Source organism: Oratosquilla oratoria, chromosome 26 (genome assembly GCF_046742065.1).
Source record: "Oratosquilla oratoria isolate Oo_2021 chromosome 26, ASM4674206v1, whole genome shotgun sequence".
In the NCBI taxonomy this organism is placed as follows: Eukaryota; Metazoa; Arthropoda; class Malacostraca; order Stomatopoda; family Squillidae; genus Oratosquilla; species Oratosquilla oratoria.
In genome coordinates, this window is record NC_134802.1 from 55,369,221 (window position 1) to 55,384,561 (window position 15,341).

Below are 15,341 nucleotides of genomic sequence, written 5' to 3' on the forward strand. Positions count from 1 at the left end.
CAGCTGGGGTGCATCTTGTTTTGGTGGTGATGATGATTGGAAGGTGGTCAGAACCAAGGGCTCCGACCACTCTCCATGATGTTGTTGGGGTTAGGCAGGGGGAGCAAAAGGTGATATCAGGAGAGGAGGGAGTGTAGAGGGCTTGGTATGGGATATGTGTATGATTATGCGTGTTGTTCATGATAGTCAATGAGTCGAGTTGAGTCTGTATATCAAGCCCTCTGTCTGTGTCGGGGTTGTCGACAAACCAGGCAGACGACTTGGCGTTGAAGTCACCACCCATGATCAGGTTGGGGATTGAGGTTAGTTGGCTGAGCTGAGGTCTGAAGGTGTTTGGAACTGTGGGGGATGATTGGGGGGGAATGTACATGTTAACTATTGTTAGTGTTGAATTGTTGCCTGTGCGGATACGAATGGATTGGGTTTCTGTTGTGTTATCTGTGGTAGGGAGGAGAATTTTGGTTGTGGCACTTGTGTCCACAAAACAGATGGAATGGTGGATCAGGGTGACGAGTCCACCGCCATTGCCGTCAGTCCGGTCTTGTCTGATGGTGGTGTAATTATGAAATGATGGTGTTTTGTGTGAGTGTCTTAATTTTGTTTCTTGTAGAATTGCAATGTGTATGTTGTGTTGTTTAAGAAAGTGTTCAAGTTCATGTTTTTTAGTGTTAATACCGTCAATGTTGTGTTGTAATATGTTGATGTTGTGTGTTTTGTATGTGTTGTATGTTGCCGTTTGGGGTTGAGGTTGGGGTGGTAGTGGGGAAGGTGTAGGATCTGGGTCAGAGGGGGGGAAAGGAGAGATCGGGGACAAAGGAAGGGGAGTACTAATCGGGGGTAAGGGCAAGGGGAAATTGGGAGTGGGTAAGGGTGCTGGCTGTGGTTGGGGAGGTGGGATTGGGGTTACTGGAGGGCAGGTAGAACATGTCCAAGTGTTTGTGTATTGGTTTGTGTCAGCAAGTGTTGTACAAGTGAGGTGGGCCCAGTTTTTGCACATATTGCACTGAACTGAGCCCTTTGTCTGTTTGCTCGAAGTAATGGGTTTAGAGCATGTTGGGCATGTGTATTTTGTGGTGGGCCCAGGATTGCTCTCTACATCTCCGGCTAAAAGTAGAAGAAGAGGGGTGATCGCCGGAAAATGACCCCTCAGTGCAGAAAAAACGTAACATTGTGTGTTGGAAAAAAAGGATTGTGGTACTCCCCCAGGTAGGCGTAGCTCCTCCTTGGGGATCGGTGCCATCTGCGTAGAGATGGCCCCCAACTCTTGGGGTTGGGGGGTGGTCCCACGACGTAGACGTTGCAGCTCCAGGACCTCAAGGAAGAAGTAGGGCATAGTGATTGACTCTTTCAGAAGGAATTTGCACAGAATAGGGATAAGCTGTCACTTGCTAGCATGCATGTGATATGTGTCCATCACACTTCAAGCAGTTTCCAAAAGGTTATGGGAAAGTGTGACCACACCCTAATAAAGCAATGTGGACCAGCATCAGCTGTTGAGCCCCACTATGGAAGTTCTATGTCTTACTGCATTACTTTTGACCTGAGCAGCATGGCTGGGGTAACTTCTTCCATGAGGTGTTGAAGTGGAAGGGATATTAAATGAGGTTTAATATGTATGAAATGGGTGTGTACTTTGACTCAGCTACCATTCATATAAGGGGAAAATATCCTTGGTATATGTGTGTATTTATGTCATCTATTTGTCATCACTGTCCTGAGACAGGGATGACCTGTCATCCATGAGGAGCTAAGATGTGAGGGAAACGAGTGGTGGATGGGAGTGGGTGTGTACCTTTGACTTGGCTACTTCTCTTATAAGAGGGAAGAAGCTCTTGGTATATAGAATATAGGTAGACTAGTTTCTTTGTCACCATCTGAGTAGTAGGAGGAAGAGAAGAAGGAAAGGAGGAGGAGGAAGGGAACAGTTGCCAGTTTTCTGTTCATGTTTTGTGAAAAGTTGAAATGGATAGATTTTGGGCTTAATATCTAAAACTAGGATGCCAAGGGCTTAACCACTAAATGAAAGTAAGTGTGTTGATAGAATTTAAAGACAAGCAGTGGGGAGATGGTTCTCATTGATGTCTGTTCTTATAGAACCATCACAAGCTGGTACCCATCATTGGCCCCCTGTGTACTTGAATTTAGCCAGGAGAGGATGAATGTTGGATTCAACCAGTTGTTGTTTGCTGATGACATTGCGCTTGTAGCAGAATCGGAGGAAGGATTAACCCCTTCCATACGGTGCCGCACACGTAGGCGTCATGGACTTAGATCTCGGTAGCAGCAGCAATGCCAGCCGTAGGACGTGTCATAATAATACTCGCATTATAAAATATAGTCACCGCTTATATTGATCGTTCTCTCTTCACCCGTGAATTTTGATAACCATAGAAAATGCGATTACAAAAGAATTAGAAAGAATGTCATTATGGAAGGGCGACTACAATAAATATAATCAAGACGCCGATATGGCCGCCTCGCGAATACACTCGCTCCCCATGACGCCTACGTGTGCGGCACCGTATGGAAGGGGTTAAGGAAGTTAGTGAGGGAAATTGGGAAGGTGTGCAAGAGAAGGAAGTTGAAGATAAATGTGGGTGAAAGTAAGGTGACATGAGTGTTAACCCCTTCACTCTGGGGCACATCACACGTCTGGCAGCATTAGCTGCCTGACATGTGATGTTGCGTCATAATAATCGCATTATAAAAAATGAAGTCAGTGCTCAATCGTTCGTTCTCTTTCACCCGTCAATTTTGATAACAATAGAAAATATGATGAAGCCAGTTTAGAGAGAATGGAAGTTACGTAGGTACAACTACAATGAATTTAATCAAGACGCCGACGTCGGCATCATCACGTACCCACTTGCTCCTCATGACGCCTACGTAGGCGTCACCGTATGGAAGTGGTTAAGGAAGAGAGGCTAGAGGAAGAGGATAGCTTTTGATACTTGGGGGCAAATGTGGCAGGAAAGGGATGGAGTTGAGGTGGAGGTAGAATGTAGATTGAGGGAAGCAAGTAAATGCCTTGGGTACTCAAAAGTGGGAAATGACTGTATTGATAATATTGTTATGCAAGGAAAGTAGGGATGGGAGATGGGGGGGTAGGAGTGTTTGTTTGTGAATGATATTTTGAAGCAGCCTAAAGGGATTTCTCCCTGTCTTCTCTTTTCTGCATGAGAGGATGGAGAAGGGGGAGTCACCAATTAAGTGAAGTGGCATTACTGTGGATATACTGTGTCTTGCTGCATTGCATTTGACCCAGGACATTTGGCAAATGCAGGGATGACCCATCATCCATGAAGAGCTGAGATGGAAGGGGTGGTTGGAGGGGAGTGTAATGGGTGGGAATAGGTATACATGCCTCTGGCTTAGCTACCTCCCATATAAGGGGGGAAAAGCTCTCGGTATATACATACATATACCAAAGGCTTTTTCCCCCTACATGGGGGGTAGCCAAAAAGAAAAAGGCATAGAAACCACTCCCACCCATTCCATTTCCTATATATTCCACTCCCCTCCCTCCCTATTATCTTGGCACCTCCTGGATGATGGGTCATCCCTGCATCCTGTCCACTGCCCTCCTTGGTATATAGATAGACAAATAAAGATTAAACGTTGGGCAGCCATTTATATATTGATTGTTCTTTTTCAGGGAAAAAATGGCCTTTTTCCTCAAGTCTTCACCAAGCATACCACCACTTAATGTGGATGCTGATGCGGAGGTTTTGGACACTCCAGAGGGTACACAGTGTCTACCTGGAGGGATCACCAATTTTGCTGCGGAAGTTGGAGCATCATCAGGTCCGCAGTCCCCTATTGTTTCAGGGGAACAATCCGCATTCACTCCATCTTGCTTGGAAGCAGAAACTCCACTCTCCTCACAACATCGGCTGAATTTGCATAGAATACGTAGAGAAAGGAAAGGGCAGACGAATACGATAACAAGCACAGCCTCCTCGCCCACACAAACTACAAATAGTGCAACTCCCTCTTGCCCTGTGACTCAAAAATCTAGTGTAGCAAGTTCAAAACCATCAGTGACAGGTGCAATCCCCAAAGTGTTCCACCGAGACATCTTGTTCAGCTCAGATGATCAGGGCGTGGAGGTGTGACTCACTGGAATAGCATGTGATGGTGAACAAATGTGGATGAGTAGAAGTGGGGGTTAACATAAATCAATAGAGGTGCAATGCCAAGAATGTACGGCTGCTGTAATGAGGCTCGAGTTTGGAGTGCATGGCGCTGTGGTGTTACAAGCCAGGCGGTGCTGTTACAGAGCCTTAGCGGTTTGGTGCTCTACCTAGGAAGCCTAGAATCTCTTTCCTCAGCTTTAACTCACATTAGGAAGATCTGGTGTACCAGCCATAATGGGGCTTAGCACATACAGATCATCTGTTAAGCCTACCCTCTATGGGAGAAAGAAGTTTATTGACTGCATTGAAGGTCAGATTATTAAAACAAAATTTTAACATTATAATTTTCTATGCAAGTAGATTGTGATAGACTGAAGGTGACTGAAACTTACATAGTTAAGTTTCACTAATATGTTACATTGAGAAATTGGCTTGTTGGCTACTTGTACAGTGGTATTTTTCATTTGTGCAGGGTATGTTTACCTGTGCATTTGTGATAAGCTAGGAGCTTTACACAAGTGGGGCAGCTTACATATCGAGAAAGTAACTTGGGTGCGTGGGGGAAACTAGACAGTGGTGGTAAGGTGGAGAAACACCTTGTTTAATGTGGATCTACAAGGATCCGCTCATTGAGTGTGGGCGTGACACAAGTGGCTATATTTTATGTGATGAATGGACCAGATTTTTCTCCCTGAGCACCTGGGACCATTATCTTGCCATGGACTAACAGTCATTTCACAATGGACACATGACATACATAATCCCACAGACTGCCCAATGTCAGCTGTTTCAGAAGTGTGATTTTATACTTTATTTTTCCAAACGTTTATTGGGAATGAACCCATTAATTGTGTAAGACAATCATGGTATGCATTATTATTGTTTTATTTATTTTTGGATATATATTTGTAGTTAATATACAAATAGATCTTGATTTGGGCTGGGCTCTGACAAGAAGGGCATACTAACATAACAGACTGCCACTCTTGATAGAGGTGACTTTTTTTTTTTTTTTTTCTATGACGTGACTTGCCAAACGAGATTTGATCACCCATTGTAACGATGGTTGAGTATACAGTAATGCTACGGCAGACTGTCTTCCAGTGTTTGTGATAAGGTGATGACTGTTTTCCTCAGTTGTAAAAGGTTTTGGTACAGAACCTTTATTGATTATGGATTGGTCTTCACTGTTGATGCCTTGGACATGAGTGGGTAAGGGTAAGGGAGGGAGGGGGGTATGTTTGAAATTAATCTTATTTAAAGTATAGTGGAATCTATACTGACTTGAACCAAACATTGATATCTGCCATTTGTTAGGGAGTATATTAACTATAGTTTTACCCACTAGGGTTCTTCTTCCTTTTCTTCTTCTTCTCCTTTTTTTTTTTTTTTTTTTTTTTTCTTTTTCTTTCTACCTTCCACTGCTTCCCATTAGTCTCTCTCAAATGGTTACAGCAATTTTACCCTTTTATTTCACACCATGTGCAAATGCATTAGAATTCCTGCAATATATACACAGTCTATGTAATAAGACTGTTGGGGAGGGGGGGTATAAGAATTTATTAGTTAATAAAATTTCCTCTGTCCAGACCACTGGATCTAGAGCAAATGTATAGTAGATTGTTATGTTGTAAAACAGTTGCAATTGTCTTCTCATATCTTGTGCATACAGGGTAAGTTTTCTTTCATCCATTCATTTGAATACCAGCGAACGGTAATCCTTCCACTCATGAATCACTTGTTTCGTGCCAAATGTTTGATAATGTCAAATGCAATGCAGTTGTCAAAAAGTTGCACTGAAATGTCATCCTCCTTCCAGTTTACAAATTTCATCCATGTTTCTTCTTTCACACTAGTAACATTAATCATAGTTTATATCAGTGAATATTGACTGAAAGGTCTTCTGTTGGCATGCTCTTTCATCATATACTGTCCATCTTCCCAGTTCCCATATTCAAACTTACAGAACTTCCTAGCCTATCAGGTCTTCATATTACTATCCATTTATTGTCTATGCAAAGTTTTCCAATTCATTTTTATTTATCAGATTCATTATAGAACATGAGTAGTGGAGAAACCTTTGTCCAAAGTTTTGTAGATTTTAAGGTTTGGCCAATATTTTCATTTTATAAATGTCGGTTAAATTTTCATATGTAAATAGAATTTATTTTATTGTTTGAATAGATTTTAAATATTTGGACTATTATGGCCTTGTTCACTTGCCATTTTGAAAGATATTTTAGTAAATTTACTTGCCAAACATGATACAAAGGTTGGAAGCCTGAAACTGCTCAAGGTTATGTAAAGGAAGTGTGTTTGGCATTTTGCAAGGTCCTGGGTGCTGGAGCAAGGGTCATTGCATGGTTGAAGAAATGGTTTCTTGGTAGTGATAATGTAGACAATCTTGTTCAAATGAAGTTTGTAGGAAGAATTCGGAAACTATTTATTTAGAAGAATACTTATATACCACATAGTTTTATGTAATCTTTTTGTAAATGCTAACTTGTGTAATTTTACATTAAACCAAATATTAAGATGCTGTAAATATGTAAATATATATAATTCAAACTATTACAATGTACCATTGGTACAGATTTGTTATTTATGCTAACAAAGAAGAAACTGAGATGTTGTTTTATTCAAACCTTTAAAGCACTAGGGTAGAAGCATATTGCCAGGAACTAACTGGATGGCTTTATAAAGAATTTCTTGTTCAGTATATTATATTACAGCTATCAGGCAGCTAAGTTTTGATTCTATCAAATGTATCCAGAAGTGCATATACCCACGATACAAGAATATTTATTACTACCATCAAGACATCTGTATTATCAACCCTGCCAGGATTTCAACTACAGGCCTTTGGAGGCTACAATGATAATACCTAACTGTCAACAGTACAGATAGTGATGCTTCAATGTCATTTGATAGAAAAACATGTATGTTGTACATCATCAAATTGTGACTGTCAATCTTTTACCATGGAACAGGAACAGCCACCAAATTGGCCAGCAAGATCCTCAAGATAGTGTTGTCTAGGTAAGTTTAGAATTTGGCAGTATAAGTTGAGATGTTTGGTATTTTCCAGGGAAATTTTTGTTTATGGCCAACCCTAATGTTGTATGGTGTCGTCGTTGTCGTCTTTTCTTCTTCTTCTTCTTTGGCTTCTTCTTCTTCTTTGGCTTCTTCTTCTTCTTCTTTGGTTTCTTCTTCTTCTTCTTTGGCTTCTTCTTCTTCTTCTTCTTCTTTGGCTTCTTCTTCTTCTTCTTTGGCTTCTTCTTCTTCTTTGGCTTCTTCTTCTTCTTTGGCTTCTTCTTTGGCTTCTTCTTCTTCTTCTTTGGCTTCTTCTTCTTCTTTGGCTTCTTCTTCTTCTTTGGCTTCTTCTTCTTCTTCTTCTTTGGCTTCTTCTTCTTCTTCTTCTTTGGCTTCTTCTTCTTCTTCTTCTTTGGCTTCTTCTTCTTCTTCTTTGGCTTCTTCTTCTTCTTCTTCTTCTTTGGCTTCTTCTTCTTCTTCTTTGGCTTCTTCTTCTTTGGCTTCTTCTTCTTCTTTGGCTTCTTCTTCTTTGGCTTCTTCTTCTTCTTCTTTGGCTTCTTCTTCTTCTTCTTCTTTGGCTTCTTCTTCTTCTTTGGCTTCTTCTTCTTCTTCTTTGGCTTCTTCTTCTTCTTCTTCTTTGGCTTCTTCTTCTTCTTTGGCTTCTTCTTCTTTGGCTTCTTCTTCTTCTTTGGCTTCTTCTTCTTCTTTGGCTTCTTCTTCTTTGGCCTCTTCTTCTTCTTTGGCTTCTTCTTCTTCTTCTTTGGCTTCTTCTTCTTCTTTGGCTTCTTCTTCTTCTTTGGCTTCTTCTTCTTCTTTGGCTTCTTCTTCTTCTTTGGCTTCTTCTTCTTTGACTTCTTCTTCTTTTGGCTTCTTCTTCTTTGGCTTCTTCTTCTTTGGCTTCTTCTTCTTTGGCTTCTTCTTCTTCTTTGGCTTCTTCTTCTTCTTTGGCTTCTTCTTCTTCTTTGGCTTCTTCTTCTTCTTTGGCTTCTTCTTCTTCTTCTTCTTCTTTGGCTTCTTCTTTGGCTTCTTCTTCTTCTTTGGCTTCTTCTTCTTCTTTGGCTTCTTCTTCTTCTTCTTTGGCTTCTTCTTCTTCTTCTTTGGCTTCTTCTTCTTCTTCTTTGGCTTCTTCTTCTTCTTCTTCTTTGGCTTCTTCTTCTTCTTTGGCTTCTTCTTCTTTGGCTTCTTCTTCTTCTTCTTTGGCTTCTTCTTCTTCTTCTTCTTTTCTTCCTCTTTCTTCTTCTTCTTTCTTCTTTCTTCTTCTTCTTTCTTATTCTTCTTTTTTTTTTTTAAGTGTAGTTTGGAAGGATTAGGAGAGGAACAGAGGGAGTAATTGGTGAGGAACAGTGTGGGTTTAGGATGGGGTTGCATGGATCAAATTTTTGTGGTAAGGCAGATATGTGAGAAAGCTTTGGGAAAGGGTAAGGATGTTTTTTGGGCCTTTACGGATTTGAAAAAGGCTTATGACAGGGTACACAGGAAGGTACTGTGGGAGGAAAGCTGTTAAGAGTAGTCAAGAGTTTTTATGACAGTAGTAGAGTGGTTTAAGGTAATGCTAGGTCTTCACCAGGGATGTGTTATTACGCTTTGGCTGTTCAATTTATACGTGAATGGGGTGATGCAAGAGGTAGACATAAGGGTAATGGGCAGGGGATTGGAGATGGTTAAAGGAAATAAAGAAAAATGCGGAGATATGCCAGCTGTTTGCTGACGACACTGCGCTTGTAGCAGGATCAGAGGGATTGAAGGGGTTGGTGACAGAGTTTGGGAAGATGTGTGAAAGAAGGAAGTTGAAGATAAATGTGGGCAAAATTAAGGTAATTAGATGTACAAGGGGAGAGGATGGCAGCAAATTGGAAGTATTAAGGGAGAGTGGAAGAAGTGAATAGCTTGGGTGCAAATGTGGAAGGAAAGAGAGGAGTGGTGGTGGAGATAGAATGTAGATTGAGAGTAGCCCAGGAGGATCAAAAAGTGTAATGAGAAATAGACATTTGGGAATGGATGCTAAGAGGAGATTACATGAAGGAGTGATTGTGCCAACGGCACTGTATGGGGCAGAAACCTGGAACATAAAGAGAGAAAAAGATAAACAATTTAAATGTGTTTGAAATGAAATACCTGAGCAGTATGGTAGGGTTTACTAGGCTGGATAGAGAGAGCAATGAGAAGGTGAAGAGGAGAGCAGGGGTGGAAAGGGAATTGGAAGATAGGGTTTGGACACATGGAATGAATGAAGTGAGATTAGTAAAAGAGGTGTGGAAGGCAGATGTGGAGGGAGTGAACATGAGGGGATGACCAAGGATGAGATGGATGGGGGAAAAGGGGTATTGAGGATGGTTGTGTTTGGAAGATTCTGTGATGCTTGGAAGGGACTGGATGGAGGTGAGGGAGTATGTGTGAATGATATTTTGACACTGCCTGGATTTTCCCCCATCTTTTCTATTTCTGCGTGAAGGGACAGAGAGAGGGGTTGCCGATTAAATGAAACTGCCTTGCTGTGGATGTGCTGTCTTGCTACATAGCTTCTGACCCAGGGCAGTGGGCGAGATGCAATGATGACTCGTCATCCAGAAGGAGCCAAGAAAAGAGAGAGGGAGTGGAGTATGGATGGATGAAATAGGTGGGAGTGGATTTTATGCTTTTGTTTTTTGGCTACCTTCCTTGTAAGGGGAAAAAAGCCTTTGGTATATGTATGTATGGTGTCTTGTACATATGCATGCCAGTGTAAATTTTGTTTGTGAGCTGGATTTCTTTTGGGATGATATCTGTATGAATTGGAGTTTTAAGAGGCGTTAGTAGATTGTTGATGTTAGATCAGTAAGCTGTTTTTCATTCAGTCAATTAATCTGTGTAATATGTATGTATACTAGTTTCCTATCTATATACCAGGGGTTTTTCCCCCTTAAAAATGAGGTAGCCAAGCCAAAAGTTCATACTTCCATCCACCACCATTTCCTCCCTCATTTTAGCTCATCATGGATGATGGGTCAGTGGCAATTTAGCAAGCCACAGTACATCCACTGGTCGATGGCCACAAGGCCTCCTGCGGATATCATTTGAGGATCATTCAGGCCATTGGTGCGGGTGCTAGAGGCGGAAAGGCAAACATCCACCCACAATCTCAAATTTGGCTGGGCTCCACGCACACACCCTTTAGTCCAGCTTCCTCATATGTACCTCACAGTGGTCTATGCACGTCTCGTACCCTCTGGGGAAAGATTGGACCAAATCGGCCGACCTCACGATTTCGGTCAAATGCCTGGATGATCCTGTGAGATTTTCGGGTCAATTTGCCCACTGCTTCTGATTGGACTAGTATCTCACCCATAGGTCGATGGCCACAAGGCCTCCTGCGGATATCATTTCAAGATCATTCAGGCCACTGGTGCGGGTGCTAGAGGCGGAAAGGCAAACATCCACCCACAATCTCAACTTTGGCTGGGCTCCACGCACACGCCCTTTAGTCCAGCTTCCTCATATGTACCTCACAGTGCTCTATGCACGTCTCGTACCCTCTGGGGAAAGATTGGACCAAATCGGACGACCTCACGAATTCGCTCAGAAATGCCTGGATATCCCTGTGAGATTTCGGATCAATTTGGCCACTGCTTCTGATTGGACTAGTATCTCACCCATAGGTCGATGGCCACAAGGCCTCCAGCGGATATCATTTGAGGATCATTCAGGCCATTGGTGCGGGTGCTAGAGACGGAAAGGCAAACATCCAACCACAATCTCAAATTTGGCTGGCCTCCATGCACACGCCCTTTAGTCCAGCTTCCTCATATGTACCTCACAGTGGTCTATGCACGTCTCATACCCTCTGGGGAAAGATTGGACCAAATCGGCCGACCTCACGATTTCGCTCAGAAATGCCTGGATCCCTGTGAGATTTTCGGGTCAATTTGGCCACTGCTTCTGATTGGACCAGTATCTCACTGTTAGGAGTATTCCTCACGACCGGTCCTCATTCCTTCGACTCACCTCTTCTCGGCGCCTGACGACCTTAGTGACCCCCAGGTGGCCCCACGGGACACGCTAGCGTCTGCCCAGCTGCGACGCGACCCAGAGGTTCCTTGAGGCCCACGGGTGGGACAAAGCCTCCTTAAGTGAATCCCTCGTGAGGCCCCAGGATGACTAACCAGTGCTAGGGTCTGCCGCATGACAATCATACAAACTCTCCTTCGGGAACATACGTGCAGCTCACCAACCTCAGCGATTACTACCTCGGCCAGCCCGTGATATACACTGGATTCACTGAGGAACGCCTACCTTCTGTCTTCGAGAGTCACCGGCGTCAGAACATTTTGCCTCCGACTTCCCTCGCCTCACACTTGAGCTCATAGTAATTAAGAACACGGGTCATGACGGGCTTGTGTATATACAGGAGGAACCAATGCCCGAAAATGCAGATACCCTCGAAGAAGCATCCGTGAGCCCAGCTCTCTGCACCTTGCTTTTCGCCCCCCATCCCTGTTTTGTTCCCTCACAAGCAAATCGCCCATGGACAAGACCTGAAACTCAGTTGTCAACTCCCTCGCCTTCTCGTCCCCCCCCCCCCCCATGGCACCTAACATTCAATTGTTAAACAAAACCAACTTTCTATCCACCAGAGTTTGCCTTCAACCAACCTAACTGGCTGCCCATCCTGGGGCAGACTACCAACCTAACATTTGGTTGCCCAATGTGGGGCAGACAACCAGCCTAACATTTGATGGCCCAACGTGGGATATAGACCACTGGCCTAACACTCACCCATAGGTCGAGAGCCACAAGACATATCCACCCAGAGTCTCAAATCTAGTTGGGCCCTATGCACACATCCTTTGGTCCAGCTTCCTTACATGTACCTCACAATCCACTAATAACAACACTCACAACCACAAATACACAAAAACAAAAGCACACACTATACACATACTACAAATAAATATAAATGGACTCACTAGCAAACACTCAAGAGTTGCTGCACTTCCTACATGAACATGATATATATATAGCACATACAAAAAACAATGTTGGATTCACATATAACAATACCCATATTCACTGATTACACAACAATCAGAGAAGACAACACACGACACAAGGGTGGATTCATAACACTATTCCACAACACAATTACTCACAGACACTAAATTAGATAATCAATAAAAAAGCCTATAATATCGCCAACAAATATTACAACCCATATGCTCTTTTGACCTAAGACTCAGTACATGTGACTTACCCAATACCCCCAGTATAAAGCTATAATAATAATAACAACAATAACATAAGAATGAAGGAGACTGCAAGAGACCATAAGGCCTACACTAGGCAGCTCCATATCCATCACCACCTGTCATCCCCATCCATAAAGTTGTCTGTTTCTTAAAACAACTAATAGTTTCAGTGCTCACTACATGGTAACTAAGTCTATTCCATTCGTCAACCACCCTATTAGTAAAGCAATTCTTGCCTATTTCCTTCTTAAATCTAAATTTGTCCAGTTAAATCCATTACTACGAGTCCTGCCCTGTTGTTTTAATATGACCTTGTTTGCATCACCCTTGTTAAAGCCTTTGATCCATTTGATCACCTCTATTAGATCACCCCGTACTCTGCATCTCTCCAGAGAGTGTAAGTTAAGGTGCCTAAGTCTTTCCTCATAAGCCAAATTTCTGAGTCCATGTATCATTTTCGTCATTCTTCTCTGTACTGATTCTAGTGAATTTATGTCCATTCTATAGGACAGAGACCTAGCAAACACTGAATCAATATACATGAAGTGCAGATAATGAAAACACATAGTTCGAAATAACAATTACAATTGGCAAGGAAAACACAGAAAAAGCATGTATCCATGCAGAAAGTAAATATTTCTACTTCCCTTTCATTATTCTTTAACATCAATGCATCTTCTGCAATATGTTCTTACAGTAGCCCAAACTCTGGTCATTGAACCCTTCAGGGCATATTTGCTATCTTATCTATTTAAAAGTATATACCAAAGACCTCTTCCCCCTTACAAGGGAGGTAGCCAGTCAAGGCATGTACCCACTCCCATCTACCATTTGCACCACTTGTACTAGATTCTAAAACATATTCTTTTGTGAACTCCCTCTCAAGACATCATCTGCTCTCCACAACAATTTCTACCCACCACTCCAGAATTCCCTCTACTTCATCTATTGGCTAATCCCCTAATTCAGCATTCCAAACACTACTGCATTCACATTCCTTTCAAAACTCTAAGTACTCATTTAAATGTATTCAAAAAGTCTCCATTTCCTCAACTCTTACAACTACCAGGTCCATGTGTGCTTAGAAAAACCCACATCTCCCATCTCAGTTTCACCTTCACCCACATCAACCCTAAAGATACTTCTCTCCCAGGGAAATGTACACACAGATACCAAAGGCTTTTCCACCTTACAAGGGAGGCAGCCAAAAACAAAGGCATAAAATTCACTACCCTCCATACCTTCCCAACATACTCCACTTCCATCCCCGCCCCCCCTTATCTCGGATCCTTCTGGATAACGGGTCATCCCTACATCTCGCCAACTACCCTGGGTCAGAAGCAGTGTCACAAGACACAGCACATCCACAGCAAGGCTGCTTCATTAAATCAGCAACCCCCCTCTCCATCTCCTCATGCAGAAATGGAGAATACAAAGAGAAATCCCTTCAGGCTGCGTCAATTTATTTACTGACCCCCCCCCCCTCTGAAGGAGGAGGTGCTCCTTCAGCTGGAGCGGCACCCTCACCAGGATGCTGTCATTTGGCATGAGGCAGGAAGAACTATGTGATGGTTGCTTACCGGTGCTGTGTGTGCAGGATTTGGTGGTAGTGAGGCATGAACAGTTCATTGAACTGGCCTGCAACACGGCTCACTAGTGTCTGGTCCAGGTGTGTGACCCTCACGAAATCGTAGAGGTTTCTCCACATTACACAGGCCTCCTTCACCTCCGTGGTGGGGACCTGAACACGATTGTCGTCTCCCCCAACCTCTTGCTGTTTCTGGGCTAGTTCGGCGACCTGCTCCTGATGCAGCTCCTTCAGCTCCTCGATGGTCAGTTCATCCTCGTGCCCCCCTACTAGCTCCTCAACATCCCCGTCCTCAATCTCCAGTCCCAGGTCCCTCCCCAGCGCAACGATGTCTGAGATGATCGATGGACTAGCAGGCTCAAAGCCCTCGAAGTCCCGCTCCCTGTCAAATGATGGCCATAGCTTCTTGTAGAGTCCTGATGGTAATCTGCTCCCAGCTCTTGCTAATCATCTTGACACAGTGCAAGATGTTGAAGTGGGACTTCCAAAATTCTCACAGAGTTAGGTCTGTGTTGGTGGTAGTGTTGAAGCAGCATTCAGAGCATGCGTGTACAGCTTCTTGAAATTAGAAATGACCTGCTGGTCTATCTGTTGCAGAATGGAAGTGATGTTCGGAGGCAGGAATTTAATTGTGATGAAATCCAGGTCTTGGGGAAGATGTGCCTGCATGTTGAGGGGATGTGCTGGGGCATTATCCAGCAGCAGGAGGCACTTCAGTGGCAGTCCATTCCCCTGCAGAAACTTCTTGATCTCGGGGCCGCATGCCCCTTCAAGGCACTCCTGGCACAGCTGTCGGGTTGCCCACTCCTCCGGTTTGGAACGCCACATCACTGGAAGTCTGCTCTTCAGGACGTTGCCCCTCTTGAATGCTCGTGGCATCTCCGAATGATTCACTATGAGCGGTGTGATCTTGCAGTAGCCACTTATATTAGCACACAACATCACTAAGCCTGTCTTTCATAGGTTTATGGCCTGGCAAAGCTTTCTCCTCAGCAGTAATGTAGGTGCTGTTAGGCATCCTCTTCCAAAAGAGCCCTGTTTCATCACAAACATCTGCTGTGGCAGGTAACCCTCATGATGTACCAGCTCCTCAAACTCCTTGACAAATGCCTCAGCTGCATCTGTGTCTGCACTTGCCTCCTCACCATGCCATGTCACTCTGTAGATGCCCATATATTGCCAAAACTTTTCAAACCACCCCCTACTGGCTGTAAAGGGCACTGAAGGTGGTGTAAGCTGGCCACTGGTATCAGCCCATTCTGCTGCAGGTCTGCATACACTTGGCGAGCCCTTGAACAGATTATTTCCTCACTCAAGCTGTCGCACTTATGCTGCTTCTCCTGTATCCACACAAGCGATAAC

General features: G+C 43.5%; 1 protein-coding gene across 2 annotated transcripts in view; it reads left to right on the forward strand.

Moving 5' to 3' along the window:
- The window catches only part of kibra (WW and C2 domain containing protein kibra), a 48,222-nt gene extending 41,460 nt beyond the window's left edge, over nucleotides 1–6,762 (forward strand). For both annotated transcript variants that reach the window (XM_076209865.1, XM_076209864.1), the window contains one exon: nucleotides 3,656–6,762. In XM_076209865.1, the coding sequence (XP_076065980.1) occupies nucleotides 3,656–4,115 (460 nt within the window). In that variant the 3' untranslated portion in view covers nucleotides 4,116–6,762. The remainder of the gene's footprint in view (nucleotides 1–3,655) is intronic.
- The last annotated feature ends 8,579 nt before the right edge of the window (nucleotides 6,763–15,341 follow it).